Genomic DNA, 16,245 nt, shown 5'->3' on the forward strand with positions numbered 1-16,245 from the left:
GACGCACCAAATCTCTTTCGATTTTATAGAATTATAAATAATTCAGTAACAATATTTGTGTGTGCATGAAAGCCCTCAAATACATTATTTCAGAAGAAAGTTAAGTATTCCATGAGAAATAGACAAGCTCGAGTATTTTGAAAAGTTAACTCATCAAGAATTGTTACTATAGCAACAGCAGAATCAGTTTCAAACTTGTTGTGTTCTACCCATATTAACAAGACGGGTCTCAAGACGAGCACTAGTGGTGTAGACCGGAAATGAAGTAAAACCATACTCGCGCAGTGAGGCGAGTAAACTTGTACAATTTATAAGTAATTGAAAATAAATTTCTTTGAGTGTCATAGGTGTGTTTGAGTGTTAATAATCTAAACCTACAGCACTTTAACTGTATATGACACTCACGTGTTAGCCTGCTCTGGAATTAAGGTAAAAACATAGTAATACTGTGCACTTATTCCAATGTCAGTTGTTCTTGGTAGGCGATTCTAAACTCGTCAGTTTGTCTCCGTAAGGAGTAACGCTGTTTTCATATCGTTTCTTTTCTAAACACATTTAAATCGGTCGTCATTCCTGTATTTCTTGGCAGATTGACTTGAAGCTTGGTAGAATTATATCTTGGTCCAGTACATCCAGATCTATTTTTCTTGTCTTTTGTTTAGGGCTTATTAGGGATTTTATGGGGTCAAATGTCAAAGAACCCAAAAAGGTATATTAAGCTGTTGTCCGGTCGTATTTGCAGCAATCAAGATGAAAGTCGGCAGTAATATAAATATTCATGTGCCCAACATATTGACGTACAAAGAAATTGGATTCACCTATTTTGAATGTTTTTAGGGTGGCCAGGTTTCACAAAAAAGTATAATGTTGGGATATTTTTTATCAGTTATTCGTCCAACTGACTTTTTTACAGGTTACCTATGTATACGGACAAAAATGTAGGATATGCTTGTCTTTGGTTAGTTGGGGTAGCGGGGTCAAAAGGTTCAATAAATCCATAATTTTGGGTTGTTTGGTCAATTATTTTGTCTTGTTTTGAACAATTTACATAAGATTTGGTACAAAAGTACCTTTTGCATATCCCAACCTGTGATGTAGACACTTTTCTTTTATTCTAGTGTCAAAGTAAGCTATGTCGATATTGCATGGCAGAAACGTGTTGCCTTCGTGCGCGAGTGTTGGCCTTTTTAATTTGTCCTTATGCTAATATCTTTACGTTCTTTTGGGATGAGTGATGTTGAATTACTGGCCGTAAGCTGTGACATATTTGGGCTGTGTGGTATGTTTGTGTATGTAGATATCTTGCTAGTTGTTTATGTTTTCAAATAACTTTAGTGACAGAGCACAGTGTCCTTCGGTGTGGTTTTCCTTCGTGAGTTAGCCATTTTGTTTGCTTGTAGTTAAGTACAAAGCTATACAATGGACTGTTTGTGCTCTACTCACCACGGATATCAACGCACCATTTCTAGCGTTTGAAGTTCGCAGGCGTGAGTTACTCATTGCGATTTCAACAAGATCAAAACAGTAGAGAAGCAGACATTTATATTACACCCCTTCCCCTCCCGATATCAATGCAGTAATCAAATGACTCATATCCGGTTCGGCTGGTATGTCAAATCGATTGGGATATCTTCCAATAAGTTCTTCCCTCATCCGACCTAGACTCACGGCTTAACCTTAATCGCTACATTTAAATAATAACATTCACAACCACATTTAGAACATTTCAAACATGTTTCATCTACAACGTTCCACTTTATATTTACCAATCACCTTATCCTTGTTGGCTCGCATAGTCACCTGAGGTCATGGTTCCAGTCACGAGTCTTGTTGAGCGATCTAGACCTCAGAAGTAGTGACACATCTTGTTTTTGTGTAGTAAAAATAACTCAAACCTTTCCAATGTGGCTTTTTTTCATTCACATCAAAATGCCAGACTGACACGTGACAAGTGTTAAAAATTGAGTGACCTGTGGTTCGGTGAGAACAGCATAATTTGGCATTTAACTCGGCGAATATCATGTATAGTCTTTAACATTTAATATGACAGTTGTGTTCGAGAAAGAATAATGCGTTTTACTTTTATTAAAATTTAGCTAGTGTTGTGTGCCATATTTAACATTTAAAATTAAATTGCCTAATTATAAGGTGTAAGTCGGTGTGAGGATTTCCACAAATCGCAACATCAAGACTATAGATAAATCTCGCCTTCTTGTCTTCCACGACAAATCACGTGTTACAGATATGTGAACAACTTTCCGGACATTCTGTGCTCCAGAGTAAACTTTGTTTTGCGGCAGTAAATTTAATCAGTATTGAACAAAGCAAGTTTGTTGTTCACACACACACACACACAACGATGCTTCTCCATACAAGGAAGTCCTGACATTAAAACACGGTTTTACGTGACACTGTACTTTTTACAGATTTCACCCCTTCCAGAAGACAGTATGAAACGAAGTACCGATTTCACAGATACTTTACGATGTTATGACGCTTTTTGTGAAATAGATTACATTCTTTAAAGTTGTTTGTAGAGAATAAACTTATTTAATACAAAGGTACACGAAGTACCCGTATCCCATTATCTCCGACGTGTTAGTCTTCATTTAGAAAGGATTACACGGGGTAATTACCACACAGCATAGTTCAGAGATTAACCTCAACTGTAGAACAAGGATTTACGTGGAACCATGTAGCTTCTTCCATGATTATCCTCAACTATAGAACAAGGATGTGTGTGGAACCATTTAGCCTCTTCTGTGATTAGCCTCAACTATAGAACAAGGATGTGTGTGGAACCATATAGTCTCTTTTGTGATTAGCCTCAACTATAGAACAAGGATGTGTGTGGAACCATATAGTCTCTTCTGTGATTAGCCTCAAGTACAGAACATTGTTCCTAGAAACGTGGTTGGATAGTTTGGTTTATGTATTAAATGTTGTTTTCTTTTATAGTGTTACTTATTTTCAGTAGTTATGGCTCCAATTGCTGAGGAAGTGTTGATTATTTATCACACATTGCACGAGATTTTGTAGCCATCATTTATGGTTTTCTAACAGTAAAGTAACCAATATTATACTTGCATCCACAGTTAATAGATAAAATGTGGGTTTCTTTTGCGACATTTTTTCAGGCCGTCTGTTAATAAAATTGTGTATCAACACTACATTTATTATCGCAGTAAAGAGACAAGTACGGGTCTTATGGTCACTTTTTTTTCAAGTTCTATTATGAGAATAACGTTTGAGTACTGCTCATACTTCCACCTTTAAGTAATTTTTTGCATCGCTTTTACTGAGAAAATTTTGTGAATAACAATCTAGACGTTTAAAAGAGCATGATTCATCCATTTTATAATAACTCATTGGTCACCGTCAAGGTCTTTTTAATTGTGAAGAACTGGTTACGTGGCCAAATATTTCTAAGCTATGTAGATCGGGAAGTAAAGATACCTTCGTGCAGAAATAATTTGTGTAGTACATGTTCGTATTTCCGACATTAAAATTATATTCAGATTAAATGAATCTTGGTGTTAAAAGGCTAAATAAAACGAACGATTTGTTGATAGCCTTTAAGTAGTCTCTTAATTTTCACTGTACTAACTAAGTAAGCTGTTATGTGAGTAATGTTTTCATTCTGGTTATCCACCAATGCGGACAAATTAAGACTGAACAATATTTGTGTTAGCTGATTTTTTGTTTTTAATTTATGTATAGAACTACTATTTTACCCGTGAGATGGCAGCACTTTTCAGGTTGGTTTTCGTGTGTACAAATAAATAACATGCAACTTTGCGTATATACTAGCAGAAATATCCTCTCTTTGGGCAGGTGTAACAGGTAGTTCCTTCGTAAGACAATTGTGTCAGCGACCTCTTCTGGAGGTCCATGATAAAAAGGATTTTGAAATTATAGTTTAAAAATGAGCTATCATTACAGCATTACATCGAGTAGAAGTTATCAAAGTATTTCTTTTTAGTGCAGTTATCAGTGAAAGTGTCTTGCAGTTCTATTACAACACTCATGAGGTTTTAACTAATGACTTTTTGTTTTTTTTAGTTTGCTTTGTGATTGTTTTATAATTGAAAGTTACTTCTCGTTTGTAATTTTTATTGGTAAAATCTGAAACATTTTTGAGAACATTGTAATTGTTTTATTTACTGTTGAACTATAAAAATATTGTCTAGTTATAAAAAATATATGAACATTATTTGTAGGGATGGGTTTAAGAGTTGAAAATGATCAAGGCTGTGAACTAAGATTATGGAAAGTTATATTTTATAATTTAAAAGTTTGGTAGTAATCACTGTGTTTTTGAATAGCATTTAAGATTTATATTGATAATCTGATAAATGTTTTGGTATTGTTTTTATGTTTTAATATAGTGTGTGCTGCTGTTAAACTATTCATAAAAACTACTGAATATAATACCCTGACTAAATCTTGTGTACATGCAACTCGAACTATTCCATTAAACGTCAAAAATATGTTTATGCAACTCTTTTAATATTTTGCGTGGTTTCTCATGTTAATAATTTTAGGATACTTCGTTTAAAAGCCAACAGGTGGCGGTATAGTGCCCAAACATTTACGAAAATATTTACTAAGAGATACAACTTTTTAGTCCTTGGAGTATGGTATGAAAATTAAAAGTTTCAAGTTACTCACGTTATGTTTTACTGCCATTTTGTGATAAATATACGCTGTGCGCTTAATGCATTTTGTATAAGTTGTTCATAAAATTAAAATACGCCGTTAAAAGAATTGGGCTTATTTAGTTAGTAAAGTAAATTTCTTTAAAAAAATCAAGACTTAAGTTCCTTAAATGTATGTTACCGATGAATCTAACACTAATCAATGGACGTCAAGTTGAAAACTGTGTTATATGTTCAACTTCCTTGTGTCTGAGAATCCACCAAGCAAAATGATCAATCCTGTATACTACGTGTTATATTTTACTAAGAATGCCATACGACTGTTTTAAAATTATTCCCTGGCAGGTCTGTCGCAACTTTGTGGAATTACAACACTGAAATTCGAGGTTTAATTACCTTTGCTGAACAGAGCATAAATGAACCAGTTTGTGATTTTGCTAAAAAACAACAGCATCAACTGAAGAATTATTTTTAATGATGTAAGAAGTATAAATAATGTGCTAAAAATAAGAAAACTTTTATCTCCAAAAATGAATTAATATACATTAATAAAAGTAGATAGACAAATTATAGACCAAGACTAGGACAACAGCAAAATGTTTATTGGAAGTAACCTTTAAATGCTCTAAAAGTATCTCTAACAATAACACGCACTGATGAAACTTTGTAGAATGGACGGCAACTGTCTGTTGTGAAGACTTTCGGAACGTCGTTCTCTACACTTGTCTCCACAACAGGCAGTTGCCGTCCATTCTACAAAGTTTTATCATGAATACTCTGCCTAAATAATCTATCAAAGAATAAAACGTGCTATTTTCTTTCGCATAAGTTTCTTGGCTTTTGAACCCTGCTAAACCTGTATTTCAAAGTTTATATGCTAAAAAGAGTAAAATTGGCATTATGTTAAGAGATGAGGAGATTTACTTTACTGAAGTAGTAGATTCATATTTTTTCTCTAAGAGAGAATTGTAAATGTTATAATATTCAATTAAGTCATAATCTACAAGAATTTAGCTGTCAAACATGTTAAAAGTGACTTGTAATTACTTTTATCGCACATGCAAAGTTTCTTTGCACCAGCTCCCCTTTTGAACATAGTATAAATGCCCACCATTTTCTTAACCCCAAAGACCTAAAATTAGTATAAGGAATTTTCATTTTTTTCTATATATTTCAGTGAGATTCTTACTATGTGAATGTTGTGACATCTAATTTTGGTTAACAATCCTGCCTGTCCTCCTTTACAAAATAACTTATTTCTTTTAGGTTTTTAATAACATTTAGATCACAACACTGATAATTCACGACAAATGGAAACCTAGATAACATTTTTTAAGGTTTTCTTTTAAAACTTTCTTAGAAGAACTTTTTATCATGATAATCGTAAGCTGTATATAATGTGTAACTGGTTGACAGTTATTGATACATAAAATCGTGTGGGTGTATATATATATAACAGTATTTTTTATCCGTACAAAGCAGGTGTTTGTATACGTAAATACATTTCTTTCTGAAATATATTTTATTTATATGTTGGCTTTTTTTGCCTTTAATCAAAAATTAAACTAATTTTTCATGTGTTCTTAATTTTACTTCCGCTGGGACAACGGTAAGTCTTCGGATTTACAACGCTAAATTCAGGGGTTCGATTCTCCTCGGTGGACACATCAGATAGCCCAATGTGACTTTGCTGAAAGAAAATCACACATACACACGTTCTTAATTTAAACAATTATATATATATATATATGTGAGTTAATTAATTCGCCAGTAGATGGTAGCAGCTATAACTGTTCAAGGAAGAAACGGACACTACGGCAAACAATCACAGTTATATTATAAATTCTACTTAAAGCAACATTTTTTTAAGGAATTGGTTACCAAAAAACACATTAACTACGGTATAAATATTTATTAAAAGTTAATGTTTTAAACAACTTTTCTGTGGAAATGATTATTCTAAGTAATTAAAAAGTTCACATTATCAGAAAATCAACTGAATCACACTTCTGTTCATAGCAAACCGTCATGCTCAGGATAATATTATAGAATTGAAATCTTTGGACCTCTAACAACAACAGTCTTGGAACACAAAAATGTTTAAGTCAAATTGCACTTGACCAGTGTATGCACCATAATAAATTGAACTATTTAATTTAACAGGAAACTACAAAACTACGTCACAATCAATATTGCTTTTGACCTTGACAGTATATAGAAATACCTCATCAAAAAGCTTGATATAAGCACACATACATAAATCATTAAAAAGAAAAAAATTGAATAAAAATTGGAAGCACCGTGAGAAAAAAATCATCCCAGAAGAAGAGAACTGAACAAAAGGACCCAAAGACACTTTAAAGGACTGTCCTATGTTTTTGAACATACAAATAAACCTGAAACTTTGTAATAGAAAATAACATTAAAAGTCTATGACGTGAAGCGAATCTAAACATAAGAAAGATTGAAGAAGTTCAGTGATGAATGGCCCCCAGTGGCACAACTGTATATCTGTGGATCGCTCCTCTAGAAATCGGTTTTCAATACCTGTAGTGGGCAGAGCACAAATAGCCCATTGTGCAGCTTTGTGCTTAATATCAGACAAATAAACAATCAATGATGAACAATATGTAAACATATAAGAATTCCCATTTAACCAGTTATAGTCCCAATAATTAGATTATATCTGTATTTTTTTTAATGTTTTGTTCAGACAGTTTGTCACAAGTATGAAATACTTATCACTCAACAGCGACACTGCTGAGAATAGCCATTACATTTTGTAATTGTTGTTAATCATAAAGTACCCTCTTCCTATGGGCTGAAATATTGCAGTTTTTATTACTCAAATATTTTTTTTTAAATATGAAAGTTAACATAAGGTAACTTATGCATGGAACAACTGAGTACTGCAAGGTCAGCTTAGGTAGGTTATTTGTGATATATATACGACCTTATATATAGCAATTAGCTTGGTGTAATTTTTAAATACACATCTTCATTACTGACTTCATGCAATAAGTCAGATAGGAAGTTTAATCAGGAAACACCACTGCTGTCTTGATGTCATCAAGATGTTTATGAACACAACTAACAGACATATTTGTGTGAACTTGAATGCAAATGTAGGTTGTTGTTATTTTAAACAAGCTACTTGTGAATACAGACAGACCTATTAACCACACCTTGACTCTCATGAAGTTGCTCTGTATCAGGGTTGTTCTACAGAATTTTTACATAAACTTCTCTCGGGTGTGTCAGTTCTTTGTTTGATTAATATGAAGAAAAAATAGTATTTTTCAGTTGAAAATATTTATAAAAATTTATGTATAATACATATTTGCTAGTTTGATGGTTGCACTAAACAAATGTCCTGGTGTGTAGTGTAGAACATAGTTTATAGTGTCCTCTTGTATGTGTATGTATATACAACACACACATGAAAGCTTCTCAGTGGCTCAGAAGTAAGTTAGTAGACTTGTGATGTAAAGACTGGATTTCAATGTCCATGATAAACACATCACGGGTAGCCCATTTTGTTAATGTATGCTGAACAAGTAAACAAACATATCTAAGTTGTATTGAATGATGTGTGAGTTGCTTTCTGCTTACCTTGGCAGGAGTTGAATTTCAGCAATATTGAGGCTGAGGGTGGGTAGGGCAATTTATAGCTAGTCATGTAATAATAAAAGTATTATATAGTGTAGAACCATATACATTAGTACAGCATAGCATAACATTGATAAACTGATCACAAATTTATAGGCCTTATAACTAATAACAAATGTTGGATTAGAGACATCTTCTGATCAAGCAATTCACATAGCTTGATTTATGCACATGTAGTAACACGGGTGTGAACTGGAAGTCGAAAACTTCTTTAAATTTAAACGATTTAATTATGTAACTTTGTGGTGTAATAGTTTTTAAATAGTTATAGATGTATTTGAAAAAACACTTGTTATTTCCAATCTGCTTTAAAAGGTTATTAAGAGCATGTTATAAAATTAAGAATAATTTGGAGCATAAGGTTTAAAGAGCAAAAATTAAAATACAGTAATATGTTGTGAAATATTTTGGAGATTCATAAAGTTGTGAAGAGTGAAAGTAAGATACAGTAATGTGTAATGGAATGTTACATTTTTGAAGAGTACGAAAATCAATCTGAGATTTGATAACATCTCATGGAATGTTTTGATGCATTAAGAAGTTAAGAAAAATAAAAGATAATATACAGTAAGAGAGTGTGGAATAATTTGAAAATAAGGTTTTATTTTATCTGCTTTCTAAATATCTATATTAAAATTAAACTGAAAATCTAAATCATTCCTAAGTTTGCTTTAAATTTAAACCTTAGCTTAAAGAGTTATTATTACTAAAGACATTTGCTAAATGATGAAATCTACATTCCAGGGTTAAAGAGTTATTTGCTAAATATAAGACATTACCAAGTTTCTTGGTGAGGAAAAACTAGGTTTCAAAAAAAGCAATCATGCTACAAAAGTTTCTTGATGAAGCTAAAAAAAATAAATAGGTGAACACACACACACAAGTAGTGTGTATGAAATACACTGTATTTTTAACTGTTCTATTTATAATTTTTATATAATGTATGTTATTGTTAGTGATGGTAATTCCTGACAAAGAAAAAAAATTCTTGGACTGGGGTTGATCATTATCTGATTTGGCTAGGAAAGTAGGTATAAAGTTTGGGGTGAGTGCCCCCACTAATGTAATGTAAACTATGTAAGAACTCTAAATTTAAAATGAAACCTAGTTGTTTTACGTATATGTATTTGAAAACTTAATAGTTCAAATAGAAAGAAGTGTGCTTTCTTTCTCATAATGTTGCTAAAAATACCTACTTGCATTTGATATGTTATAGAAAAGTTCAGTCATAAGTACACATACTAAGTGTAATATACTATTGCTTTAAGGCCCAGCAAATATAACATGTAATTATAAATTTAAAAAATCAACTACCTTATAACTGTTTAGAATCCTTAAATGAAAATAAAAAACTCTTGCTGTAAAGACTGATTTCCAACTTATTAATTTTGTTGAATAGATTTTGCTGTGTTTAAGTTTTAAATATTTTAATAATTAGTTTTATGAACCTCACAAACTAACAGGATCTTTTGTTATTCAGAAAATTGTATTTTTTAGTAGTTTTTTTATTTGCTCTCATTTTTATAATATGAACTTTAAAAATGTATTCTGTGAGTTATATGCTGTACAGTTTATGCACATCTCACAAAAATGGGCAAGTAGAAGCTATTACACCAATATTTACTCTTCTTGTGTTGTGGATAAAGTGTTAAATAAGATCTAACTTTTGGTAAGGCATTTGATAGCATAATTGTTACTTTTAACCTCTTAATAAATTAATTACATGTCACTGGAAGTAATTGTGTCAGTACAACTAAAGAAATAGCCAACAAGAATATTAGTAAGGTAACTATTAGTGGTAATTTCTTTTAAACTACAATGTTCATTTGTGTTGACTGGTGCCAGGCATAAGATTCCATTAAAAAGATTCTCAACTGTAAGATAGGAATACAAATTGGGTCAGCTAATGAGAAGTGGGACCTCATAGTTGTACATTGCTGTTTTTATATTATCATCTCAATTTCTACATTTTGGGGAGTAGATGATTCATAATGGAAGTAATAGGTGTGCTAAACCGGTTAATGTTTTTGTATACAAGTTTTTTTCTTGGATGATCAAGAAGATGTGATAAAAACATGATTTTATGTTTATTTATAAATGACAAGCAGGTTGTGGTTCACTGATTGCCACTAACTCTTCTCACAAATAATGACTAGAATACCAGTAATACTAATAATGATGTATCATATTTTAACTTTAAAACATTAGTGTTATTGACAGTGTATTTGTGATACAGTTTTGTATTAGTAACTTTATGTTGTTAAGTATAACCAGTACTTTGGTTTACACATGACAATTGCATAAATGTTAAAAAATAGCATACAGTGTATAAAACTTGTGTAGCAATGTAGCACAAGCTTATCACTAGTCATTAAATAATATTAAGTTAAAGTGTCCAAAAGTCCATCATAATTTGACCTTTATGTATGTATGTGTGTGTTTATATTATATAAATTACACTGTACATCGTTTAATTATTTGACAGTTCTTTGTATATGTTTATTTTTATTCTTAAAAGACAGTCATGTCTACAGTAACATAAACATCAAAAATTCATAACATTCAGTAATTATTATTTTATTCTTAAGTTAATGGTAAATATTAGTTGAAATATTTGAAAACAAATTAGAGAAAACAAACAAAATGTATAAATACAGTCAGTTCTGTAACTTCCAGGTACAATAGTTTTTTGTTGTATTTTTAACTTTCATTAATCAGTTATTGTCTGTATTCTAGCATGTAGTATAACAGTATTTGCTATACCAATTATTTGTTAGAAAATTGCACTTATGCAGACGGATTTTATATTTTACACTTGTTTTGTCTTTCATAGGTAAGAAAATTTGGGTTTTGCTACTTGTAGGGTAAGTTACAGACAAGATGCTTTCCAATTATTAGTTGTATTTAAAGTTTTTCATTGTATGAATGTTAATTTTGGTTTTGTTACTGATAGGGTAATTTTGAAATATGAATTATTGTATTTCCTAGTTGTGTTTAAAGTAGCTCAGTGTATGATTGTAAGTTTGAATTTGGTTATTCATAGGGCAAGTTCTAAACAAACATACATTTCATTTAATTACTAGTTGTGTTTAAAAGTAGCTCAGTGTATGAATGTAAGTTTCAGTTTGGTTATTCATAGGGCAAGTTCTAAACAAATATACATTTCATTTAATTACTAGTTGTGTTTAAAAGTAGCTAAACATATGAATATAAATATTTTTTTGTCAAAATATTCTACCCTTTTTCATTATTAAAATAAACTTGAAAAAGAAAATAGTTCCTGTGACTACTAACAAGCAAGGATGTTAAACGTGGTTACTGTTGGTTTGCTTATGTTTTTCTCCTTGCACACTGCTACCTAGTGGAGATGTTTGTTTTTAGTAGGTTTAATTACCAACAGAAAAAGACCTAAATAATGCTTAGACTTTAAACTGTTATTAACATATCTTTTAATTTAGAGGTGAAATATTTTATCTTTTAGCTCATTCAAGACTTAGTCATTTTAGTTCTTGCACTGATTTCTAGAAGATAGCAGCAGAAGACATGTAAGAATATTCATATAGTATAAAGTTTTTTTAACATTATGCGAATTTCTCTTTACAGCATTAATGATGTTTATCAATAATATATCTACATTTTTTATTGTAGCTTTATTTAAACTGTTTTTTTTCGTTTTACTGTCTTCACTGTAAATTTATAGGGTAATTTACTTTTTTGGTAATGATTTCCAATTGTGTTTTATGTGAACTGTTAGTTACTTTAACATTTTGCTTGATAAACAAACACCATATAAAAGATTCTTGTAGAGTGAGTATCTAGAGGTTTAAAAAATATTGGATGTAATTGGTAATTGATGGAAAACCCAACTAATACTCTGTGGTACAAATAATGGCCTTTAGTACATCAGATGCATGTTATTATTGGTAACTGTACAAAAAATATTTGTTTTTGTTTAACCCTACTCATATTTACAAGTTCACTGAGGTGAGCAAAAAAAGAACTAAAATTATCATCAGTATTATACACATTCCAACACTATTGGAAGCCTAGCCTTTTTGTTTTGGTTAAGGTTACAGATAAGGGGTGGAATTACTTAAGTGGTGAATCAAGTATTAAATTTGGGCTCTTAATGATATCTTGTTCCTTAAGTGGCTCATCTGCTGAATATTTTGGGAAACTAAATCAGGAGCATCAGTGTTACATATTCTTCAAATCTTATATAGATATAGGCTCATTGTATTATTAGTAAACAACAACTAAAAACACCTTACATATAATGTTCACTCTACCATTATAAGAATCCTGGTCCTGATATTTTACCTTGACTGATGTTACTGTTGAAGAGTAGGAAGCTGAAATAGCTGAGTGATGAATGATAGGCTTCAGTTTGTTTATAAACATGAGAAGTAGATGAGTTTTGAACTAGTTAGGACAATAACAGTGGACTAATATATATGTAAAATGGCTGGTTTGGGTTGAGAAAAGTTTTTAGGTAGAGAAGCGAACAATGTTTTGACCTTCGGTCTTCTTCAGGTTTTGTGAAGGTCGAAACGTTGTTCGCTCCTCTACATAAAAAATTTTCTCAACCCAAACCAGTCGTTTTTACGTACATATTTTTCTCTACAAGTGGGTTTTCTCATCATCACTGAATAACGGTGGACTGATATGAGATGTCAGTCAAACATTATCACTAAACCAGTTGGACAGTAAGTAAAATGTGACAAACATTAGAATAATTTTAATTTTTTAAACATAGTCACCGTGCTTCCTATTGAAGGAAATGTTGCATATTTCACTTTCATAAAGCCAAAATTTTGAAGATTGTCTTCAGAAAAGTTAACTTACCATATACAGAACATAAACAGATAAGGGGTTGAAGGTGTTGTAACTAAAAACATAATTCTTTTAATGAATTTTGAATTATTATTATTATTTTGAGTACAAGTATCTGAGAAATAAAGCATTCTTACAGTGAGAGAATAGTCCTGCATTAGGCGTAAAATTGGTGGCAAATATTGGCCCCACAAAACAATTATTTTCTGGATGTTTGGATAAAGGTTTTAAAAAACTTCCAGACACTCAATGTACTTTAAGTTAGGATCCAACTTATAAAAAAGTATTGAATAACAATAATATAAAATTTCTAAAATAATTTCCAGTTCAGTAGGTCTGATCAAATATCTTTATATCAATAAGGTAACTACGATAAAGTAATACAGCAGTTTTCTCATATTTACGTCATTATTTTTCTAAGTACTAGGTTTGATATAGGATTTCTTCTACTTTTTTGCAGGATTTTAACGCTCTAATTGGTAATTACCATAAATTTCAAATATTTCAGAGGCTAGATCAAAGGAGAAGTCTACGCTTTATTAAAACGACAATTAGATTATATCTAGGTTAAATCTGTTATAACGTGAGCATGGAAAGCAAAATAGATTAGGTTAAGGTTTAACAAACAATGCATATACCTTTATTGTGTTCAAGTTTCAAAGTGGTAAAAACTAATAAAAAATGTAATAAGAGTATTTGAAATTTATGCCACACTTGTACACATTACTCCTGTAGGATACCTGTTTTTGCTTTTTCACTTTGATAACGTGGCTTTTTAATAATGCGTAAATTTCGATAGTCTCTCTTAAGTGCACAAATATAAATTATTGGTTGGATGATTTAATTTTCATTGAGCTGTTTTATAATATTTTAGAACCTGGATACTGGCACAGCATGGCCAGATGGTTAAAGCGCTCGACTCGTAACCTGAGGGTCGCGAGTTCGAATCTCCATCGCACCAAACATGCTCGTCCTTTCAGCCGTGGGGGCGTTATAATGTTACGGTCAATTCGTTGGTAAAAGAGTAGCCCAAAAGTTGGCAGTGGGTGGTGATGACTAGCTGCCTTCCCTCTGGTCTTACACTGCAAAATTAGGGATGGCTAGCGCAGATAGCGCTCATGTAACTTTGCACAAAATTCAAAAACAAGCAAAGAAACCCTGGATATACTATTTCTAATATTTTGGCTTTTAATTATGTTTCGATGCAAGTCTTCGGCTTTAGAACGCTACAATCGTGGGTTCGATTCCCATTGGTGGACTTGCTATAAGAAAATACACACATTAAATTTCAAACTGCATTTTATTTTATTATGTTGACGAAATAGTTTAATGTCTTCGTTAACTTTAACATTACACTGGTTACTTTATCAGCTTGTTTTATTTGCCCGTGTATTTGTTTTTACCTAGGCTTCGTGACTCGTGAATGCTTACTTACCAAGTGGGAAAAAGACTATACAGTTCGTATACATTATTGACGACTGTTATGACATAAAATTTTCACTTCATAGAAAATCTTTGACTATAGAGTTTGGATCAAATCTAAATGTTCCAAAATAATCCTTGCTATTCGTGAAATCTGAGGTTTCTAAGACCTGCGTTTATTTCTGGCAATGTTTGTTTATAGAAACAATCTGTTTTAACGAGGCACTGTCTTCTGTTACTTGTTAGTTCAAAATGACCTGATTACTCTTCCCAGAATTCAGTGTTCACTTGGTAGCTAAGGATAAGAATGACCTGAATTACACTGTTCTCGCCTTGACATCTTCGAGGCCATAATAGGATGTGGAGAAAGATTCCAAGACCCTTCATTGCAGAATTAGATAATAGAAGGTTTGTCCCTCTTTTCCAGGAAGAAATTGTTTTTTTTAGCTGCTTGTAATGAGGTGATTGTCTACTTAATCTAAACAGTCTATTTTCCAAACTAGTTCCTTGACCGTATTAACACACACGAAGTAATAATTTTAAGATGGTTATTTTTTTTAAATTAAAATTCTCATGCAAACAGCTACTTACGAAATCAATTTGAGTTAATTTATGTCACTGAATACTTCGAGACATAATTCATATTTTAAAATACATAACGACATAAAACTGATATATTTTTATGACCCTAAATTTGGAATTCTATACTATTATTATTTAAAAAAATAAAAAAGTTGTTTGGTTATTAGTTTTTTTACAAACACTTTACTTAACCACCAGGCTTGCCCTGTTACAAAGAATGGCACTATGATGTAATCTTCATATAATCTAAATCACAAATACAAGGACAGTATGATCTGGTTTTATAGCTGAATTACAGTGTTACAACAACATAATGACATGTGTTTGATGGTAAATTACAAAACTGTACAACAACAATATAACGTGATTTATTGTTTCTAATTGATAAGTACAATAAATTATGGTATGGCTGTTCTTTCTGTATCTGTACGAAGTACAAAGACAGCATGATGTACTATTGTTTACTCAGTTTCAGGTAATGCTGGATAATTGTATTTCTGTGTCTCATAATATGTGGAGAGAAATAAATATTTTCGATTAATTAACAGTAGATTAAATATCTGTTTTAGAAACTGAAGTACCTATACTTTCGGGAAACGTCATGTAAAGCAAGTTTCAAACAGTATAATTTTGCGTCTATGTGTAAGCTTCAAATGTAGCGGAAACGCTTACCCGACTTTACTTTGCAAAAGCCAAAAAGCTTCCAGCTATCAATTTTATGCCATTTGTAATCGACTTCTTTAGAACTAATATTACATATTCAGAGTATCAGGGTATGTACCTTACAAATGTATACGAAACTGCTGTAGTTCTTCCACTATTAACACTTGTAGAATGCATATGATATTATATAGGTGTAACATTATTGCTACATCACCTCATACAGTAGCAACAGCAGGTTTTATGTTTAGAAGTCATTTTATCAACGTTTTCCTAAAAGTTTTCCTTGTTGTTCTTGGGTTTTTCTTCTGAGAAACTCGACTGTTAATATTTTGCTTTGACTTTTTGTTAATCATATTCCTTCAGATAGAGAGTATCACATACATATATATGATAAAGCGACAGAGTATCACATGCATAT

The 16,245-nt window shown here is 31.6% G+C and overlaps 1 protein-coding gene across 5 annotated transcripts in view; it reads left to right on the forward strand.

Moving 5' to 3' along the window:
* Positions 1–16,245, forward strand: part of LOC143249633 (uncharacterized) — a 162,734-nt gene that overhangs the window by 53,583 nt on the left and 92,906 nt on the right. For 2 of the 5 annotated variants that reach the window (XR_013027883.1, XM_076499891.1), the window contains exon 2: positions 11,809–11,872. The exons of the other annotated variants lie outside the window; for them this stretch is intronic. Coding sequence is in view for 1 of the 2 variants with exons in the window: in XM_076499891.1 (XP_076356006.1) it covers positions 11,809–11,824 (16 nt within the window). In the remaining variant the exon portion in view is untranslated. The remainder of the gene's footprint in view (positions 1–11,808; positions 11,873–16,245) is intronic. 5 annotated transcript variants of the gene reach the window in all.

Source organism: Tachypleus tridentatus, chromosome 1, assembly GCF_004210375.1.
Source record: "Tachypleus tridentatus isolate NWPU-2018 chromosome 1, ASM421037v1, whole genome shotgun sequence".
NCBI lineage: Eukaryota > Metazoa > Arthropoda > Merostomata > Xiphosura > Limulidae > Tachypleus > Tachypleus tridentatus.